This window comes from Protopterus annectens, chromosome 9.part0 (assembly GCF_019279795.1).
Source record: "Protopterus annectens isolate FY-2018-M chromosome 9.part0, PAN1.0, whole genome shotgun sequence".
NCBI classification, from domain to species: domain Eukaryota; kingdom Metazoa; phylum Chordata; order Ceratodontiformes; family Protopteridae; genus Protopterus; species Protopterus annectens.
Genome location: NC_056743.1, coordinates 625,084,039 through 625,107,758, shown reverse-complemented (window position 1 = coordinate 625,107,758; position 23,720 = coordinate 625,084,039). Strand labels below are relative to the sequence as shown.

Genomic DNA, 23,720 nt, shown 5'->3' with positions numbered 1-23,720 from the left:
TTGGTGTTTGCTCATTTTAAAGTCTGGCTTTTCAGGCCTAATGAGCATTTGTGTAAAGAAAGTTGGAATACTTTATTGTAGACATTTTTATTGTAGTTAGTCATTTAAGATGTACACAGTCAAGTGGCTATAACTGATAGATAGAGGCAATGGTGCAGTATAAAAAGTATTCCAAATGGTCTTAAATCAAGAAGGTGAATCAAAAAGAACATGTAAATGTATACATGGTATAAAAAAAAACAAAAAAACAAACAAAACAAAAAAAAAAAACATGGGAGTGAGAGGGCATAGTTTGAAAACTACCTGGGAACCCAAGGTGCACATAATCTGCCATTATTGTTTACGAACAGAAGCATACACATATCAGCAGGAGAGCACTTGACACCCAGCAGTGACATTGTGCCTATGTCAGCCACCAGTGGCAGGTTTAATGCCAAGTAGAAGTACCCCTATTGGTTGCCTATATGACCACCATGTCATGAACTGCTCTGACTCTAGTGATGGAAAAGAAATATACTGTGGCTGTGGCTTGATGGTCAGCAAGCACAAGGGCCAGAAAAAGGATGAAGAAAATTTAATTTGTAAACCAAAACTTACCATAGAAGGGTCTGACTTATAGTAGTTTTTAGAACTTTTTGTGTAAAGGATATAGGAAAAAAACTTACAATTGAATGGTCTGATAGTCAGCAACTGATCTAATATTCAGCATTAATTAGGCCTGTTACTGAGTACAATGCCCCTTTTGGGACATACCTCACTAGACATATCAAACAAGTAGAAAGGTCATAAAAGTTCTTACCAAGAATATTAAAAGCCAAAAGTCACAGAGAAGCTGGAAGAGCTGTCCTTTCATTCAGTATCTTACAGACTTTTGAGAGGAGACCTATGTCTGGCCTACTATGCCATTGGTAAACTAGCTGACCTCAATCTCCTGCATCTCTGCAATTCTAACACTGACAATAACACTACACACAGGGGCTTAAATCTTCACCAACTGATAAACAAAACTGGTTAAGCACTGCAGTTCCCTAGCATCCTTCACATTGAACTTGGATGGTTTTGGGTCCCCACAAATTTGCATCAGGATTGACTGGCCTCACCCTCTTTGAGAAAGTGGGAAGGACCTGAGGGTGGGTACTAAAAAAGCATCAGTGTCCTAAGACTTAACTGCTTTGAAATATTTATCAATCTGTATAATTGTCTTTAAAGCTTTCCACGTTACTTATTTCTGATACATTCTTCGTGTATAATCCAAGTTATAAGAGGAGTGTGCATGGCCTTCTACATATCACTGTTGTGTGTATACAAAGCTATAGCTCAAAGTAATTATGTGCACTTGCAACAATCTGTTTCTATTCTAAGTAACTTAGTCTTAAGCAAAGTGTGTAACAACATGAGTACTAATGGAACAGTTGAATGTTCAGCTGATTTACACACCTAAGTAGGAACATTTTTATCCCTGGTTTCCATAGTTTTCAAAGTGTATGTTTTATAGTTATTATAGCAAATTGGGGGGGGGGGGGCTTTATCATGAGAGTTTCACTTTTGGACTATCCTTTCCACTTGTCTAACAGACAGTGGATAGTGTGTGGCATAGACATTATATGTCTGAATTCCCACTCAAACAAATCCTTTGAATTCCTGAATGTTGTACTGCGGACCATTATTTGTATATATCAACATCAGGTATACACTGCCTCAAGAATACAGAGTTTAATGTTGTAATCACATTTTCAGTTCTCTGTTGGTTTGATTATTTCAGGATACTTGAAATAATAATCTACACACAAGAGGTACATGTGATCTTTGAACTATAGCAAATATGTGTCTGTTCTGCTTCGTGGCTGTCATATTATTGGATGTACCATCTTTCCCTTGGATTATTATTGTGGAAGAGATTGCACATGGCACAACTCTATAATTTGATTAAATCAACATTCCTGTCCATTACAATGCATCTTTTGCACATTTTTCCATATTACAGTTCATAAATTTGAGTTTAATATCTTTTTGACTGCTTGTATTCACAGCTGATGGAGAATTATTATTTTGTCAGCACTGAACTTTATGCCCTGGACGCAACTTATTTTTTCTTTGAAAGAAAAATAATACTGAACTTTTTCCCTAAAAATGGTCTTTATCAAGGACAGTCTCTCATTGTAACTACTTTCAGTAACTGTATTTCTAAGTAAGTGTCAGTATATTTTAGAAATTATTTTACTGATTCTTCTTCTGTCATGGACAACTGCTGTAGTTTCCAATAAATCCCTAGTACTGCTAACATTTCTTCAGCTTTCAATGGTAAAAATTCTCTGCTCAACATGTATGCTATGAACAGATCACTACCTAGTCAATGCTTCCATTTCAGATTGCATTCAGTCTTATAGAGATTCCCCAAACATAAACTTTCTGGAAATGATTTTTGCAAATTTCTGTGGTCTGCTTCTACCAGAATTTCTTTACCACAATCATATTCAGGTGCTTTCTCACATTGATACAATATTTTTAATACTTCTTTTTTGTTTATCTTTTCTGTATATCTGTAAATGCTATTGGCCCGTAGGCAATTAGTCTACTGAGTTATGGATCGGAGTTGTTGTACCATTCTGACTAGCATTTATTTGCAACACTGGTTTACTCACATCATTATTTTTAAATGTTGGAACATCTGTAACTAGCTGCTTCAGCATTTCAAAACTCTTTTCTTAGTCACATTTCCATTATCAGGCTACATCTTTGTCTAAAAGCTTTCTTGGAGGCATAGTTGTCTCAGAAGGTCAGACATTCACATAAACTTTACAATATATGGTATCATTAAAAAAACGTCTGCAATGCATGCTTATTTGCTAGGCTTAGCATTTTGTACTATTTCTTTGACTTTCCTGTTACAGGCTTCAGTCCCTCTGCCCTTAGAATATTACCCATGTATCTCAGAATCATCATTACTATTTTATATGTTCTCTAATTTAACTTAAAGCTGTATTATCATAACTTAGTCAACAACTGTATAAGTATCTTATGCTCTTTTTTGTATGTAATCCAACACAGTAGCTAATCTATTATATTAGAAGTATAGTTAGGGTGGGTCAAGGGGGCATGATAGGGGCTGAATCGGGGATTTATTACAGTACCAATATGCAGAAATGAGATTAAGGCAGAAGTGCTGAGGCTCTTAATGGGTGGTATTGTAAGAGTAGCAAAATACTTGCTACAATGTACATTTGTATCACAGTAGTTTGTTACAGTATAAAGCAAATAATGTATTTGCTCTTCAGCTAGGAGTTAAGGAACACCAGTTTAAGGGACTTGATGTTAAATAGGCAAGCTATGTGTCTGTATTTTGTCTACATCACCTTTGAAGCCTTTAATTACATGTGCAGCAGCTCTTTGGAATACCTCTAATGCTAATGAAGTGCTAAATTAAAGTCTAAGCAATCAGTACCTTCCCAAAAGTTTATTAAATGTACACAATGTGGACCCTTTATCATCTAGCTTTATCTGCATCACTGTTTCCTTCTAGTATTGGAAAGAACATAGCCTTTGACGCTTCAGAGACTACTTCTTGAAATCTTAGCAATGGGTACTGCTGTCCTTTAAATGCTTTACTCAGATCCTGTGGATTAATACAAACATGAATCTTGTCTTAGTTCATAACAGTAGGTATACTATTCACCAGTTCTGTTATGATTGTCCTTATTAATACCTAAACTTTCCATTAACTTCACTTTCTTCTCATTTCTACTGCTGAGAATCACTGGTACTTTTCTTGCAACATGTAATACTAACAAAGAATGAAGCTTTATTCTATCTGATGTTCCTGTATGCAAATAAATCAGTATAGTAATGAAAGACATTAATGCTGTGGCTCATCACTTTTTAATTTCTCCAAATCTTTTGGATTTCTAATACCATGATGGGAATGGACCCCATTCCTAAGTCAAAGTACAATTAAAGTCCATGAAATTAATATTGTTTCAGTCTTTGATGTCAGCGAAAAGTAGTCTTTGCAGCACCCACAATGTGCCCAATAATGACTCCTTCTACAATTCGTACAGGGTTACATATACTGGTAACATATCTAAATACGATTGTAGATTCTTTTTTATAAGACCTGTTGCTCCTACTACTATTGGAACTGTCTGGGTATCTTTCTTCCACATTGCTCTCATTTCTGCCTGCAGATCCTGATATTTTATGACTTTGTGTCTCTCTGTACACAAGACACTGTACTCACTGAGTGTGGCAATTTCAATGGTCAATGCTACTTTTGTCTTTTTTCACGGACCACTATATCTGGTTTTCTAGAATCTATCTTTTGAACCTATGGTAATGGGTGATCCCGTGTGATGTAGACTTTATCATTTTCTATGATGCTTTGTGGCTCATGTTTACAGTATTTCTCAGCCACTTCAGTACCATAATGTTTGCACAATCCCCAGTGCAACAGTCTTTCCACATTATTATGCCTTTCAGTATATAGTCCTTCTGCCATCAGCATGTCACACCCAGCAACGAGGTGTGCGACTATTTCCAATTCAGTTTTACAAAACCTGCCTTAGTCTTTTTATTTCACATATTCAATAGACTTTGTAAACCAGCATGTATGTAGCCCAGTATCTTGGGCCACAAATATTAACCTTTCATCTGTGGCTCTATGCAGTATTCAAGATGTCTCTATAAATGTGTGGCTGTAACAGAATTTATGCACTCTTTTCTTTCACATTATGAATGAGTTTTACCACATTTGGCTTTTCTTTAGCCAAATGTTACAGAATATTATGAAAATGCATTTAATTGGCATGATTTGAACAGGATCTTGCACTTCTTATTTTAATAATCACGTCAATATTTTTACTCTGGTGGCTTCACCTGATACCCTGAATATGTTATTGCTCTTTTTATGTCTTTTAATCTAAAACTTCAAACACTTTTTCGGTTAAAATATTATACTCTGCACATATATATACCTTCTTAATTCTCAGAATTTCTTGCAACAGTCTTACACTCTTGTTTACATGCTTTTGATGTAGTTTCAGCCTTTACTATATCAGTTATTTAGACTCCAATACCACAAATAAATAGCTGTTTTTTATGTTTTTTGTTCAAAATGCATTTTGAATACATTTGTCTTTCTTTTTACATATACTGGCAAAAGTGTCCTTTCTACCACAAATTCTACAACAGTGATTAAAAGCAGGACAGTACCATACCTAGTACAATTTCTGCAGACCTTGTCCCCTCTCTTTTTTGTCTCAGTTACTGTTCTAACGCTTTCTGTCATTATTTTCTAAGTTTTTCCATTTTACTTGACTCTCATTTTATGTGATAGACCTTCATATCCTCATTTAATTTCCTACATACTTGTAATTTTACTTGTTATGCATGCAACCACAGGCTTTGATATGATACTACAACTCTGTTTTGATCTGATTTGGTATGATGCTATAAGTCTGTTTCTCTCAATACCCTGTCCCTTGTTTGATAATTTCTTATATATTATATACTATATGCTGTCATATTAATTAGTCATGCAATTTATCAAATTCATAGCCTTTTGCTCAAATGTTCAGCTCAGTAACCTAAGCATCCATAGCATCTGTAGGACCTTGTACCTTTGAAAAAGAACAAATTGTAAATAAATAGCAAGTTCTTTCTAAACTCATAACAATTCTTGGTATTTCTGATCCCCGGTATTTTTGTTTTTCTTCTTCTGAAGTAAAGAAAAAGTCTTAAATACTCTGACGACTTCATCCTCAGCAACATGGAGAATGTGACACACTGTATCTTTACTAGCTTTGCAACCATTCCACTTCCACTGAGATACATACTGATTTTTCTGCTAAGTTGAACTACAGTGAGAAAATTCCTGGTAGTTGTACTTGGTGCAACTTTTTACTCCAGATTAAGATTGTGTACTTCTTTTTTTTCACTTTTATAGCAAATGTGTTACTTTTACTAGTTATTTTTTAAACATTGTTTTGGCTGGCATGCACACCTGCAAGGACTCCCCCACCCCCACCCCAGACAACTATAGCTTCATCTCTCACCACTAGGTAGCACAACTAACAATATACTTGCTGTTTCTTGTCCCAAATAAATCTGCCTTCCACCCTTTCCTCACATTAAAACTACAGACCTTCTCATTCTTAACATGAACCTTCGAAGCCTATTTAACAAAATCACAGACTTTCATACAGCCATTGCACAATACTCACCAGACATTCTTATAGCAACAGAAACTTGGCTAAAACCCCATATAAGAGACCCAGACATATTACCACAAGGTTATAGTGTACACAGGTTAGATAGGATCAGGAAGAAGGGTGGTGGGGTTGCAATCTTCTAGAATGATAACCTATGTATAGACTACCTACCCATCAAATACACTTATGATAACAACTTTGAAGTCCTAGTAACATACCTCAGAATCAACCCAAAGAAAAATATTACCATAACAGCCACTTACATATCTCCCAACAATACTCCCACTGCCACTGAGGAACTCATAGCCTGGACAGCCTCAACCTACACCCATGAAACCATTATCACAGGTGATTTCAACTGAGACTGGAACACTTGCACTGATGATAACCCCACCACCTTCATAAATTTACATGGTTTCTCCGAAACAATCCAGTTTCCCACTCAAATAGATAAAAATAGCAAAAGGGAATCTGTCTTAGACTGGTCACTTATTAACAATACCACCCACAACTATCTCTCCAGATGCCTTCCAAATAATTTATGTGACCATAGACCTACCTACTTAATCCATCATCAGCTCAACCCACCGAGAACCATAGTTTACAAAGTCGTACAAAATACCAAAAACTTCTCCAATGTAGCATTCTTAGACATGCTCAGTAAATGCAATTGGACATCACTCCATCATCTCCAACTTGAACAGGCCGTAACATATTTCAATAACACATTTCTAGCTGTTCTAAATAGCTTAGCACCAACTTGTACATGTCGTGTTAAAAATAAGAGATTGTCCTGCATATCAAAAGAAACCATTAGACTTCAAAAACTAAGGGACAAAACCGGGTTTCAATACCAGAAAACAAAACACAATAAAACTCTGCTTGCATACCAGCAGCTCCACAATCAAGCAAAAAAACAACTCAAACTAGACAAAAAAAAAAAGCATATTATACATCTATGTAAAACGAATATGAAAACAATCCCAAAAAGTTCTGGCAAGCAATTAACTCAGTCCTCCACCAGGTAAAGCTACAACCCCAGAACCAACAACCAATAACCAAAGTGTGAGTATTGCCTCACAAATCAACATCCACTTTATAAACACCATCCTCTCCTTAGTTACAGGGAACAATTCCACACCACCATCTCTTTTGCCTAATGTGGAGACTAACAACAACTCTTTTGACCTCAAATCTGTCCCAACTAACACCATAAGAACAATGCTGAAAAAACTGAAACCTTCTTAGCAGTCGACCAGCTACCCAATGAGTACCTCAAATTTTCAGCCGATGCCATAGCTCTGCCTATCTCCATTCTGGTAAATAGGTCTATAGCAGAACAATATGTCCCAAAATTATGGAAAATTTCCTGTATCATCCCTCTACATAAAGGAGGAACATCAACAGAATTAAACAATTACAGACCCATAGCCATCCATTCCCCCTGTGTCAAAATTCTGGAAAAATGTATCCACACTCAATTACTACAATACCTGTTATCTCACAGCCTTATCTCTTCCTCCCAACACAGTTTCAGACCGAAACACAGCACCACCACAGCCCTAATTAATTTCTCTAACACCATCAACCAACTGAGAAAGTCAAACCAGCAAGTAGCATCAATCTTCCTAGACATGTCAAAAGCATTCAACACTGTCTCCCATCAGAAACATCTTAATACTCTTGCCTCATTAAACCTATCAAAGATTTCCCTCTCCTGGTTCCTAAGCTATCTTTCTGACAGACAACAAGCAGTACAATGGAAATCCGAACTCTCACCACTTCTGCCTGTCTCGGTCGGAGTCCCCCAAGGGTCCATGCTAGGACCCCTTCTTTTCACCATCTTCTCTAATGATCTAGCCTCATCCAATACACATGCTAAAGTAGTTCAGTATGTGGAAGATTCAACTTTAATCTGCTCAGCAGACACCTTACCAGACCTCCAAATAGTAGCCCAACAAGCTTTTAATGCTATAGAAACATATCTAAGTAAATCACAACTAATCCTCAACCCCAAAAAGACACAGTTAATGCTATTTAACAGTAGCAAACAATCACTGACCGCACCTCCTTTCACAATTCTCTCAGCAAACAACACATCCATCTAACCAGTTATGCATATAAAACTCCTTGGCGTGACAATCGACAACAAACTCAGATTTGACCAACACACATCCATCACAATTAAGAAAGTTCACATCAAACTTGGTTCACTGTACAGAAGCAAGCCATTCCTCACTAACAATACCAGACTAGCCATATTCAGAACCTTCCTCCTTGCTATGCTCCTATATGCTTTCCCCCCTTTACCAACTTAAAAAAATCAGACTTTTATAAATTGGAAACTTGCTACAACAAAATAGCCCATTTCGCAGCCAACCTTCCCCACCAAACCCACCACTGCATTGCTCTACATAAATGAAATTGGCTCGAGCTACCTAACCTCCTCCGTCTCCTCCATCTCTACCAACTTAAATTCACACACAATATCATCTGGGTCCACTTTAAGCTCTTGAAAGCAGAAAACCCGAATCCGAATTGCATGACACGGTAAGAGCAAACTGTGAATACGTTGAATGAATGAAACTGTGAAAGGGGAAATATCGAAATCGCATAGTTGGCCTGTCTGCGGTAAGGCAAGTGTGCGATAGTTACGGACCTTAGGGTTAGGGAGGGGTTAAGGTAAGTGCATAGGTAGGTAGTGTATGTAAGGTTTTGTGTTGGTAATGCATGTAAGGTTTAGTGTAGGGTTTTGTTAAGTGTATGTGTGTGGAATATTTAGTTTGTTTGGGTATAGCTCTGTAGGGGAAGTGTGCGGTAGTTATGGACCTTAGGTTTAGTGCATAGACAGTTGTGTATGTGGGGTTAGTATAGGGTTAGCAGTAGGATTTTGGTGCTTTAATTTAGGGCTAGAAGTAGGGATTTGGTTAGTGTAAGTATGTGTTTTTTTTATTGTGTTTGGGTAGGTAGTGTGTTACGGGTGGTGGGTTGGCCGACTATGACGGTTCGAGGGTTACATTTTCACGCTTTAGTACATTTGACATATCCACGGTTCGCTCTTTATGTGTCGCGCGATTTGGATTCGGGTTTTGCATGTTTTGGGGGTATAAAGTAGACCCATATCATCTTCCATCCTGACAGTTGCCCATCCCTCAAGGAACTTATTGTTGCCTACTCATGCCTACGAAGTCTAAAATCTGCAGACAGAAACTTTCTCACAGTAAACAAAGCTAACAACACTCACGGTGAAGCCCTATTCTCAAATCAAACAGCCAAATTATGGAACTCTCTCCCTCACACCCACCAAAACACATATGAATCTACCAGTTTCAAACAACTATTGTTTGAACATCTATTCAAGAACTGGCATTGCTCCTGTGCCAAACCTGACTGACAAGATATCTAGAACTCTCTCTGTAACTCTCTCAACACACTGTCCACTCCTTACCTCATATTCTCCCTCTCATCCGTATATATTATTACTCAGAAATATATATAAAGGAAATCTCATTTGTTCATAACTATTATTTAATATGTACACAGTACTAACTTTATTTTTCTCATACTTGTGTGTTTTTCTTTTGAACTTGTATCTACTAGAAAACTGTATTGAATACTACTTTGTATAGATTAACTAGATGATGGGTATTCTGCATCTTACTGTATGTATACTATTGTACTATCTAATTTTAGTATTTTGCTAATATTTCTGTGGAGATTTTCTCTCCGGGCCTCCACTGAAAATGGGCTTCTGGTCCAGTTGGACTTTACCTATAACCAAATGTAAATAAATAAATAAATTCTTATATATACTGCTTCATTTTGACACATTGTAAAATCTGGATGTTTTGTTAGGATGCTTGGTATAGAGGTAGAGAAACTATGGATGTGTTCCAGCCTCCATGAGGTGTTCATTCAGACTGCCTTCTGAAAGAATGTGTATCACATGACATTTAGAGCCCTATAGCTATTTATTACAAAATGTATTTACTGAATTTTTAACTGGGGTAGAGCACTGATCCAAATGGACCTATTTCAGTCTTAGTCCAGATAAATATAAATGACAGCAGACAAGCAAGTTAACAAGAAGTATTATGAATACAAACAAAATGTTGAGTGTGGATAGAAATGAATCAATAACGCCAACAATAATAACAGAGTACACAGGACAGAGAACAATAGGAAGGGATGGTTTAAATAAGGAGGAAAGAAGAAGAAGAAGGAGACATTTAAATAGTGAAGGGATAGAGCACAAAATGTAAAAGAAATTAACTATATGCAATATATACAATATATACAATGAGGAAGAGATGTCACATATTCATGTAGGAAAATAATTTGAGAAAGACAAAAGTACCTGACAGGTGAAGGAGAGAGTAAGGAATAAGGTGATTTGTGCAGAGAGAAAGCATTTGCAAACTGACTCAGAACTGAGATGATCTTTAAGATGAGCATGAAATGATGGGTATGACATTAGGCCTTTATAGGTTCATAAATTAGTACTAAGTTAACTGCCCTTGTGAGCCATTTTAAGCCTAGCTAATTATCCCTTGTGAGACTCAAACCCTGCACCTTGTGTTTGCAAGGCAAACACCTTAACCATTAGGCCACCCTCCCAACCCCTTAAGATTAGTAGGGAGAGATCCCCAGAGCTTGGGGCCTGAGATGGAAAAGGCATAATTAGTACAATGAAGTCTGGTTTTGAGACATGGAAAAAAGTGGACCAAAGTGGTTAAGACTTTTTAGATTGTAAATGGGGGGTTCATCTGAAGAGGTTGTAGGCAAGGGAAGGATAGGAATGTTCTTTGAGGAGCATGTAGTGTTGGGATGCAAGAAGCAGGTTGGCATGCTGTTGGAAAGGTAACCACCTGGATTTATTAAGCATGATACAGTGATGCTCATTTCTTGGGGAAAGAGTAATGTAATGAAACAGCAGGTAGAGTTGATTATAGTTTGGATGACTGAGGGGTATTATTCTTGTATAGTGCTGGAACCAGTGGAATTTCGTATTCAAGCTGGGCTAGTAGAATGCCTTTGCCTATTGCATTCTTGGTTGGTCTGGAGAGAAGGGGAATATTTTATAGGACCAAAATAGGAGGGAATTAATTTTCTTCTGTATTTGTCCTATGTGAAGGTAAAAGTTCAGTGCAGGATCAAGCCACATACCAAGGTATTTGAAGGAGAAGACTTGAACAATGGTGTTGTCAAAACCATCACAAACAATACCAAAGAACCAAACAACCTTACTTTGTTTTGGAAGTCTTCAGCAATAGTTTTTGTTATTAAGCCATTTAATAAGAGAAACAAAGTCTCTTATAGTTGTTGTATCACTGAGAAGGGCAGGTTTGAGTGAAATAAGAATGTATCTTTAGCATAAAGTAACAGAGAGAGAGACAGGTGGAGAAGGTCAAGTGGTAGTTTATTAATGAAAATGGAAAAAAGAAGGGGAGCCAGACTGGAGCCCTGAGGGACTCCTTTTAGGAGAGCAGTAGAAGCAGAGAGGGTGTTCTGAAATTGAACAAAGAAGTACTGATTGGAAATATAATTTTTAAACCAGGGTCTAATTCCAGTTTCAGTTAAGTGATCTAACAGAATGTTATGGTAAGCCAGATAAAAAGCTCTGGTGAGGTCAATAAAGATGGCTTCAATGAGGAGGCCTTTGAACAAAGTCAAAAGGATGTTATCAGCAATTGCCCAGAGTGCTGTAAAGGTGTTCCTACCAGCCCAAAAGCCATGTTGTTTTGAGGATTGTAGGATAGTAGATTATATTGGGAGTTGGAATGGGCGAGCTGACTGGAAAATAATTTTTCAAGGATTTTACCAAGTATAGGAAGAATGAGGATGGGACAGTAGTCAGTAGTGTGGATGGGTTAGTGTTTTTTTTTGGGGGGGGGGCAGTTAAAAATGGCTGTATTCCAGGTATCAGGTATGATGCTTTGAGTTAAGCAGAGAGTATAAATGTGAAGAAGGGGTGGGACTATGAAATCCTTGCATAGGAATAAGAACATTGGGAGAAAATTGTCAGGAACAGCAGGTGAGTCAGTTTTTAGTTCTTCAGGTAGTGCTACCACATGTTTAGCTTTGATTGCTTTGAAAAGGAAAGTAGGAATATGGTAGGGGAAGGTTAAAGGGAGAGTAGGGGTTATTAATAGAATCAGGAAAGGGAAGTGTAATGAAGTGGAGGCTAAAATCAGCTGTGAGATAAGATGAGGAGGAGTGGGTGTTAGTTGGATTGGTAAGGCCTGTCAGGTGATTGACTTCTGTCTAGAAGTTGAAGTGAGTTGAGAAGAAATGACTGATGCATTTTCATAATGTGACTTTTATGTCACTTGATTGCCTGTCTAGCTGGATTTTGTAGCTTAGTAAAGTGTTGCCTGGAGGCTGAGGATGGGTTCATATTCCACGTATGCCAGACATTGTCACCGAGACTAAGAAAGCATTTGAGATGTACATGAGCCAGTTGTTTTTTGGGGATTTATAGAGCTGTGTCTGCAGCAGGGGTAGTCCTTTACTCTAGATGATTGTCAATGTTGAAGTGACACCTCAACCTCATGTGCAAAAATGGGAAAAAGTGGTTGTGGATGGGTGAATGGACAGCTGTGTGATTTTAGGAAAGAGTGCTGTTAGTGAAGAAAATGCTGCAGTGATTAGGGTTAGTAAGACAGAATAGGAGACTAGTCGAATTAGGCTAAAATTGTCTTGAGTTTGAGAATGTTGGATTGGGATTTGTTCAGCAATGATTGAGGGAGTGATTTTGTTTATGTGGTGAGAGATATTGAAACTGATTAGACAATGATCACTGAAGAAGGGGGGATGAATGAAAATTTGGGAAATAATGTTAGGATTATTACCAATAACAAGATCAATAAATAAGTGACAAGAAGAATTAGGGTTTGGTCTGATGGGTTAAGTGGCCAATTGAATAAGTTTGAAGCCATTATGATTTCCAAGACATTGTTCTGATTAGGGCCAAGAAGGCTGAGAGTGAAGTACTCTAGTGGGATGAGGTTTTTGAGATTTTTTTTTTTTTATTGAGGAGGTAATTTCAAGCAGAAGATTTTTAAATTTGGCTAATGAGGCTGGAGGCAGGAGGAGAGTGAGAGCAAGTTGAAGAGGAAAGTTGTTAGGGGAGGGCACACAGAGGAGTAACCAGGTAGGAAGAGAGTCTGAGGTAGTGTTGCTTTGAGCTAAGAGCTGAACATTTAAATCAGATTTAAAAAGCTGTAGTGTTCCACCTTCAGGACTCGAACCAGGTCTCCCATCAAGATAATAGGTGTACTCAAGGAAGAAGTGGTGGATAGAAGGATCAGTGGGTTTTGCCAATATTCTATTACAGCTATGAGACCAGGGTGGTGGAGGGTGAAAATGCTGTTTAGCTGGTCTGTTTTGTTCTTGATACTAAGGGTGTTAACTGAGGCACAAGATGAAAGTGATGGGGTAGAGTTAGGTTCAATGTTGCCACAAAGGATCAGGAGGAGTACTATAGGGGTGAACCTATAGAGGAATCTGGGTAGTTTAAGGGAGTGTCTTGTAAGGGATGGGTTAATAGTATAAGCAAGTAAGAGTTGGTGTGACATATGAAAATTATATAAGGGAAGGGATAAAGATGTGGGGGCATGCTTGAGTATAAGAACGGGGGAATTGAATGGAAATTACTGAGATAAGAGAAATAAGGATATTTAAGAGATTTATGAGAGGTGTGTTTCCATTCAGTAGGACAGGAAAACATACTGCTGTGGGTGGAAGAGTAAAACAAGAGCAGCAGAAGATTGTAAGTTAAGATGAGATGAAAAGAGGGGAGGACATTCCAAAAGAGATGACATTTCACTGAGCGTATATTTTGGGGGGATACTTAGAAGAGTCTGCAATGGTTAAGAGGAGTAGGGAGGGTTGTTCATATGCTTATCAGACAGTGATTATGAATGAAAGAAGGGTGATGGCAGGGGATATGTATGCTTGCTAGTGTAGCTACATGCTGTGCTCCTTTAATCCGCAATTATGATGTAAGCAAAAATCAGAGGGGATTGAATGGAATAAAGGTGTGGATTCTGGGGGTGTCTGGGGAATTGGGGGTATGAAGGGAGAGAAGCGGATTAGAAAACACACCAGTGTGTACATCATTCAGTCTGCAAATGTGCAGAAGACTTAGCTCTAACAGGAGAGAAGGACACCATCCAAATCAGGAAAACAAATCTTATTTGAGATTGCTGTGCAACGGATGTAACTACCACAGTAGAGGGAATACTTTATAAAGCATAAGCCTGAGAGATTGCAGAGAACCAAGTGAAAAGGTTAGCGAAAACAAAAAAAAGGGGAGGGGGGTTAGGCAGCCACCTACAGACTCCACCCATCTTACAAACAGTGTGTGATCTGTTTTTCTGTATGACCAATCATTTAATAAGACTTAGACAAGTAGTCGAAGTAAGTGGACAATATCATGCAGAATTAAGATGAAACCTGTGCAGAGAAAGATGAAGGCATAAGCAGAGAATTAGAATAAAGCCCAAAGGAGAAAGGAAAAAAAATAAATAGTAACAAAGCAGAAAGGCATTATGATCTGTATCTTCAGCTTCATGCTATGGATAACAACAATGGTGTGTATAGTCTTCTAACCAAACTTTATGTAAATTAAAAATGTTTTGGTTAGGCTTTTTAAAATGCAGTGTCCAGAAACATGGAGATAAATAGAGAGAAAGAAGAGCTATTCAATCACCACCTTTCTGTGAGTGGTAACATTTCTTAAACTCTGCAGTCACATGTCAGTATGTTTCATTAGCTTATGTACTATAGTTATCTGTCAATTTACCACCTTTGTATGATTGTCTATGTTTACCCAAGCATAACAACCTGTGTGTACTTGTATGACGAACCATTTCTTTCTGTCTGATTGTTTACTTCTAGTTTCCCATGACCGCTGGATTAGATGATGCCAAGAATAAGGAACTGTCAGTCCTCAACAAGTCCAGGATAGGCAACGTTATAAAAGAGTAGCATTCTGTAACACCTGCCTGTCCTACTATTACTACTTGGCCTGCCTTTTTGGTTGTTTTCATGCATACTCCCTTTACATTACACTGTATAAAATACTGAATAAAGCCCTAGTGACGAAATTAATTTCAAGGCAGGTTGCAAACCTTTATTGCATGACAACTACAACTGATCTATAAGCAACAGCTGGGGTCTCCTAAGTCACTGTTGCTCGCTTTGTAACAAATTTAAAACTGAAGTTGGTAAGAATCATTTGAAGAAATCTTTATGTGTTTCAATTATCTTTCCCAGTACAAGAAATAAATTAATACAATAAAGGTTTATAGGTAGTTACTAGGCTTGTGGTTCAAGGGACCATTGATCACCCTTATTCAAATTCCCTGTTGTCCACAAGCACTGTCTGGTTTTGTGACTTACTCAAGGTCACACAGTGGGGGATAGGGATATGATAGCTTAGGAAATCAAACTCTGTACTACAGGAACTACAGCTCACAGCCTTAACCCTCGCTCTTTCTTTCTGTTGCAGGACATATGACGATTTATAGCCATATTCCCTCTTTTCAAAGTATGCTTAAAGACATCACAGTGGTGTTTTTACTGCAGCTGGAGTCAGTGAATGATGCTGCTTCATATGTCGAACAAACTGCATGATTTTTTTGTGTTGTACTATATAAGGGGAGTTGCCTGTTAAGCCCAGTTCATACCATTAAACATAAATGGAATTAGGGGGTAAGAGAAACCCAAGCACCTTCTTCCAAAATATAATACAAAACTTAGTTAAAACTTAATTTGCAAATGTAGCAATAGCAGAATGCTTAAGACATATTGTGTACGAAAAACATTAGATCTGTTTTATTGTATTACTGTCATAAAATATTTACAACTGTTAAAAAAACAAAGCATCGTGAAGTTACATTTCCTAAACTGTTAGTTTACTATGAAAACAAATGAAACTGATATAACTAATCACCCAGGAATATATGGGGTGGCCACATTTCTTACTTCTCATTCATCCAGCTCATTTAAGTAGTGGTGCTTCAAAAAACTGGAGTTAAGGTCTGCTGGTTGCCAAATTCTAAATACAAACCAAATGTCAGTAAGAGAACGCATTCATGAAGTCATAATTTTGCAAATGTCTTTGCATGGTGAATATGACTGGCTGTCATCTTTGCCTTCGGCTTTTGATTTTTTTATAAATAGAACATTAGCAGCTTTGCATTATTGTCCATTGTATAGTTCTGTCTGAACTAACTGATATTAAAATCCCCAACTCTTCCAAGATAAGGAAAATATAAATAATGAATATGCAGGCTATGAACACAGAAACACAATACCTATCAAATTCCAATTTAAATAGCACTGGCCTGTGGTGCATGTACTTCTTGTTGTGGATAACATGATTCCTGTGTTCCAGAAACATGCTTACCACACTGTCCGAAAGCAAGCATATTGTATTACAGTTGTCCTGCATAACAACATCCTGCTATTATCTCCCAACAGTACAGATTCCAAGCAGATGGGAAAAAGTAATAATATTACATCAGTGGCTTGCAGTGCTTTCTTCTCACTTTTATAGCCAGGTGTTAACAACAATAAATAAATAAGCAAACAAATAAATAAATAAATAAATGCAGGTACAGTGTCTGGCAGGCAGACAGATTTCACTTCTATCTGTAGATGGTGTTGCAGGTGAACAGTTTAATAGTCACTTCTTCAATATTACTACTTTGATTGGGGGTCTTCTGCACGTTTGCAGACTGAATGATGTACACACTGGTGTGTTTTCTAATCCGCTTCTCTCCCTTCATACCCCCAATTCCCCTGACACCCCCAGAACCCACACCTTTATTCCATTCAATCCCCTCTGATTTTTGCTTACATCATAATTGCGGATTAAAGGAGCACAGCATGTAGCTACACTAGCAAGTATACATACCCCCTGCCATCACCCTTCTTTCATTCATAATCACTGTCTGCTAAGCATATTAACAACCCTCCCTACTCCTCTTAACCATTGCAGACTCTTCTAAGTATCCCCCCAAAATATACCCTCAGTGAAATGCCATCTCTTTTGGAATGTCCTCCCCTCTTTTCTATTTTACAAATACAGTTGAATAAATCCCATAGTATTTGTATATAACATCTTAAATAACTATGTACACTATTTACATCAGCCTGGCACTATAACAGAGCTCAATATATACAATTACTTTATAGGTATAACAATCCAGTTATCAAGAGTATATCTGTTCAGTTATTGTAAAGTGTCAATCAATGATAAGGCTTTTTTTCCATGGATTGTTAATAAATGGCTTAGGATGAATCCTTAATTCTTTCATTTTAATTTCCAACAATGCTGTGGTCTTCAGTAGACTGTAGAAGTCTTCCAAAGTTAGTAATGTGTTTGTATTCCATCTTCTTGTTATACACTTCCTTGAGATTGCAAGTATTGTCCATACTAGATACATGTTTGACTCATTCAAATGAGGACCTTCATACACATTTAATAATACTAGAGCTTTAGATAAATTAAATGGTTCATTAAAGCTTGTAAAAAGTTTTTAATACCATTCCAAAATGGCTTAATTTTAACACAGTCGAAAAAAATGTGATTCCAATCTGTATTGTGTATTTGCTCACACCTCCAACATATCCCCTTTGTGGAATAATTAATTTTAGTAATTCTATCTGGAGTTAAGAATGCTCTGTGCAAGCATTTCCAATTAAAAACTTTCCAGTATTGTGTAAAGGATGTATGTTTTATTGATAATAAAATATTTGATTTAATTTCTTCAGTTAGCTCTAATGAGTGCCTTTTGTTATATAATTCCAATATGAGGATTTTGGTGTTGTTTTATAATTTATCAATATCTTGTAAAATTTTGAAATACTATTTCTCATGTCATAATCATTATATATGATTTCATATAGGTATTTCGTAAGTTTAGGTATTTCTTTAAATGAAGAATTACTCATTATTCTGCATAAATCTTGCAAATATGTCAGAATGCTTTGCATAGTTAGCCAATCTTGTTGTGGAATTTTGTATGCTGTTTCTATTGTTTGCATATCCAGAACTTTTAGTTCTTTGATACAGTGAAATCAACAAACAAATCCTTTATGTTCCCAGGAATTAATTATTTCTCTGTATATTTTATGTGGATAGCTCTTTGTAACTATGAATGGTGTTAAAAGATCAAACCAGATTTTTAAATCTATATTTGCATTAATCATTTTCCTAAATGAGTCAATGTAATAATTAATCATACGAGTTATAGTGGGCTTAGTTATGTCATATTGCATACTAATACATAATATGTGCCATGGCAAATTGTTTTTATCTGTTATTTGACTTTTTTTGTAAATCAAATTCATTTATTGATATTACAGTTAGTAATTCTTTCCAATTTGCAGAATAATCTGGAATATCCAATCTGAGATTGTTTTAGATACTGATGCTTTTATATATGTTTCTATATCAGGAATATTTAATCCTCCCTGTTTCCATGGTCTGATATGATGTATTAAAGCTATTCTGTATCTTTTGGGAAACCATAAAAATATTATTAAGCATGAGTTTATTTCTTTGAGTATATTCCTTTCTGGTAACAGTTGTATTCCCAAAGCTATATATAGAATCTTGGGTAGTAAAACCATTTTTATTAACTGTAGTCTATCTTCAAATGTTAATATTATTTTGTTCCACTTTTCCACAGAGATTTTAATTGTATTGATGATATTATTGTAGTTTTTTGAGACTAATTCATTATTATCCTTGCATAACTCAATTCCTAGATATTTAAGGTAGTTTCTTGTTTCCGTATAATGTGATTCCTCTTCATCTGCAGTTTTTTTTTATTTAAGAATAAAAATTTTGATTTTGATTTATTGAAATGGAGTCCTGAAGTCCTGTAAAATGTGTCAATTAAAATATCTAATTATTCTAAAGTCTCTTTTGTACTGGTTAATGTTAATGATATGTCATCAGCAAAGAGCATTACTTTAGAATTGTATTGTTCATAAACATCAACTACTTTGATTTTTGTATTCTTACGTATTGAATCTGCCAATATTTCAATAGCCAAAGCAAATAGAATCGGTGACATGGGACATCCTTGTTTAGTACCCTTTGTTATATGTATAGATTCAGAGGTGAAATGACCTAGCTTAACATACGCTAAATTATTTGTATATGTATTCTTTAGTAGATGAACAAAGGATGCAGGAAATTCAAATAGTATTAGGATTTTGAATAAGTAGTCCCAATTTAGGGAATCAAAGGCTTTCTCTATATCTAAGCCAATTATGAGTGTTTCTTTATTTTCTTTATTAACATAATCTATAAGAAAAATTATCCTTTTAATATTGTCATGTGTGTGTCTATGATATATAAATCCAGTTTCATCATTATTTATTGTTTTGGATAGTGGTATTTTCATTCTGTTTGTTAATATTGTCATAAATATCTTATAGTCATTATTTAATAATGATATAGGTCTATATGAGGTACAGAGATAGCAAAAATCTGGATGGTGTGACACTAATGACAACACAATTACCTGACTAAACAGGCAGCATTCCCAGTCACAAAGCTATTCTCAGCTGCACATTCAAACACGAGGAGCTTAACACACACACCCATAATCAGAGTAATAATATTCCCATGATATTTACCTTGTATTGAGTAACTAAAATTGAATAGGATCAGCAAATATGCCTCTGCTGTAGTGTCTTTAACTGAAGACTGCCAAAGTATTGAACTATGCATGATATGTCATGGCTGCAAATAGTCCATCTTACCAAAGCAACTTCTTGGAACGACTTCCAGCTAAACAGATATGGCTGAAATTAATTAGACTACAAATAGGTCCTCTACTTGCATGTTAAGATCTCATAGTAAGTGCTTACATTTCAGCCATACCAACTTACAGTGAAGGAGCAAAACAATACAGCAGGTTATTTGCCTAGGCATATACACCACGAATTCACAAAAGGTAAACCAAAACCAATAAATCCTCAAAATGGAGAAAAACAGGACAAAAGTTGAAATGTCCAAGGATTTTAATGACTCCACACGCTAAAACCACCACAATAGATAAGCACAAATCCAAAACTGCATTAACGCTATTCCAGGTACTGCGTTTTTGTATTCCACACCGCACTTCATCAGATGATGATCACTGATGAAGTGCAGTGTGGAATACGAAAACGCAGTACCTGGAATAGCGTTAATGCAGTTTTGGATTTGTGCTTATCTATTGTGGTGGTTTTAGCGTGTGGAGTCATTAAAATCCTTGGACATTTCAACTTTTGTCCTGTTTTTCTCCATTTTGAGGATTTATTGCCTAGGCATATCTTACCAGGTACAGAAAAAGCTGTGAGCCTTACTAAAGTGATTAATGATAATGAAATGTCAGTATTCTTGCAGGATATGCTGTTCTTATAATGCATGTATGTTATATGGCAGTGAATCTAACAACATTAGTGAAATTCTGGAATAGAAATTTGCACAGTTTTTCAAAAAAATGAAGGAAATTGCAGTGGTGCCAGAGATTACCTGCAACATCAAGTGCTGCTTTGTGATTTACTGTGTAACTGCTTGGAAAAAGAATATTTATTCTGATACACGCACACACACACACACACACACACACACACACACACACACACACATATATATATATATATATATATATATATATATATATATAGACAGATAGATATCGATTTATGATTAATGTCTATAATGCAAAGAGAAAAGCAAACTCTAATCATCCCAAGTGGCCTAGTTAACTATAAAGTTATACAGACTGTAGACAGGACACTCCAGATCTTTTCTGCAATTATCCAGTGTTGGTTTGTGATTTACTGTGTGACTGCTTGTTGAGAGAAGATTTATTTTGATTTATATTTTATTTTTTACCTCTGACTTTCATTGTTTGTTGGAAGAAAGGAATATCTGAAGAGTAGCAAACTCTTGTTTTTCTTTTCTTTTTTTAGGACAATGAACTTGGACATATTGGTAAAGTGTTACATCTCAAAGATATTTCTATGGAGGATGCTGGTGTGTACACGTGCACAGCAACCGATGAAGATTTCAACTCTCATTCTGATAACATCACTATCAAGGTGTTTAGTAAGTGTAATTTATGTTTCTAACCTTGTTATTGTTTTTTGCCAGCTTGTAAAGAAATGGTATAAGTTTTACACACACGCTCTTCCACTAGATAGTCACCTTGGATTATAACCACTCCCATAACTCCTTTACCAGCTCTGTTTCCACCACAGGATTTTCTCACTCATTACGAGTGTCACGAGATTTGAAGACTGTGGTACAGGAGTTGCTGGTAGCAGTGAGGGGAGCTAACACTGGGGGACTAGGTCACATAAATGAATGTGTGGTTTATCCTACACCATCTGTCTGCCTTACATGGGATCTGCTGAATCTTATATACTGACAAAGTATACACAAAGGCAGTATTAAAAACTGAGCCAAACTCATTTGTAATGCCAGCAGCAACTCCTTTTCTTTGTGTACATGTGCATGAGATGGGGTTGTAGGGAATTTAGTCAAAGAATTCCTCATGACCCCCTGAAGCACATGATGCTATGCACACTGTGGATAATCCATCTGTAGCCTCCACACCCTTACTTTTTAAAATAATCATCTCTGAGATCGGTGTGTTGTGGTGAAATAACGTCTTTTACTTCTGCAACGTGATGCCAAAGTGAAAAGCCCCCCCCCCCCCATAAAACAGCACTTTTTCCTCTTTTCATTTCACAGCATTAAACCATGAGTCAGGGAAACACATTTGTTGAACCTTGTCTACAGAAGTCATATTTCAAAAGGAATATCAGGCGCGACATTTAAGTATATGTGCCTGTTTAGCTTGTAGGCATTACCTCTAAATTAAAATAAATGTACACATCTGAAGGTAATGTCTCTAATTCCAAGGCCCATATGCAAATAAGATAGGCTGTACTATACTATGGGACTGCATTTGAAGCTATACTCTGAAGTAAACTGGTCTGTGCAGCATCTGCAGGAAGAAGTTGTCCTTGATTGTAGGCCATGTTGTCAAGGTTATGCATCATAACCTCATGAACTTGGTTATCTCTGTCTTTACCTCTCTCAAATCATAGCTCAATCCAGATTAACAATAACCAAAATTATTATTTTCGTTTCCAGCATGTAGGATTTACCATGCTGTATCACTTCTCTAGGAAATCTTTTGAAATTCAAACGTATTCTGATTCCTGAACTCCTGTATAACTTGCTAAAATCACTGCTTCACTGACTTGGCTTTGCCTGACACATTGCTTCACATTTTCCCCAAGACTCTAAAGCTGTTAACCTAGGATGTAAGTTACATTCCATTAGCCAGTTTCCTCTCCTTGAACTTTTTTGTTTCATGAGTTGTAGTTCACCCTAAAGAACCTACTTTCTGTCACGAGGTGCACCTTGTCCCATATTTTTCCAGCTTTCATTCACAGGCTGCAAGGTGGTGCAGTTTCCATTGTCACTTTCTGCTTTTAAGAGGAACCTAACAGTTCTGTATTGTGCATCTATTTTCAAAATGTGCTCTCAGGCACGCTGTTTATATATCATAGCCATCATTTCCTCAACATTTAATGAAAGTTATTCCCTAAGCTTACAAGATACTTCATGAATCAAGTAAAATGAGACAGGCCAACTGGGTAAAATAAAAAAAAAAGTAAAAGGCTGACTGACTAATCCACATGCAGGACTGATGAAGTCCTTAGGGACAAAAGCACTTAAACTCTATTGTGAATTAAAGTTTTTAACGCAAGGCACTTTGTCTCCAGCATGTGGATTAGTCACTCAGACTTTTACTTGTTTTTTATGTTTCACAAATCACTCAATGAACTCTTATATAATCCTAAAGGAGATATTGAGATACACAGGTGATAGATATAAATACATGTATGTGTACCGATATAAATATAAATATAAACATAAATATATAGGGGCTGGTTAATTTCTACTCAAGATACCTTTAGGTTAAGACAGACTGACAGAGGGTATATAGCTGGGACACTGCTTTGATCATCTCTCGCCTCTTCTCTTCCTCTGAACTCTCATCTTACTCATCTAAAGTGAGCTGTTATATTTCAGCTTCTGGACTTGAAGGCAGTGGGATATCACTGAGCATTCCTTCCCCGCTTATTTTTAGAGCTTTTGGATCAAGCCTCAAGCAATATGGGAGCAGATTTTCTTGTAGAGCTTTATAATGCATCACCGGGGATCCTGACAATGTTGCTGCATGTTGTCTTTTGACAGGCATGAAATATCTGCTAAATAAACTCCTTACACATCAAGCTTTGAATCTAATCTTGTTTAGTGGCAGAGGGTCTGCTGTCCAAGGAAACCTATCCTTCACTTCTCATTATGAAATGAAAGGGCATCCTCAGTTTGCCTGACCGGCTTGCATTAACTCTTGTTACAACTGCCAGAGAGAGAGAGAGAGAGGGAGAGAGAGAGAGGGAGAGAGAGAGAGAGAGAGAGAG

At 36.7% G+C, this 23,720-nt stretch overlaps 1 protein-coding gene across 1 annotated transcript in view; it reads left to right on the top strand.

The window, feature by feature from the left end:
- Window positions 1–23,720, top strand: part of AGER (advanced glycosylation end-product specific receptor) — a 291,830-nt gene that overhangs the window by 176,597 nt on the left and 91,513 nt on the right. Inside the window, exon 6 of the mRNA XM_044083190.1 lies at window positions 21,192–21,327. Coding sequence (XP_043939125.1) covers window positions 21,192–21,327 — 136 coding nt within the window. The remainder of the gene's footprint in view (window positions 1–21,191; window positions 21,328–23,720) is intronic.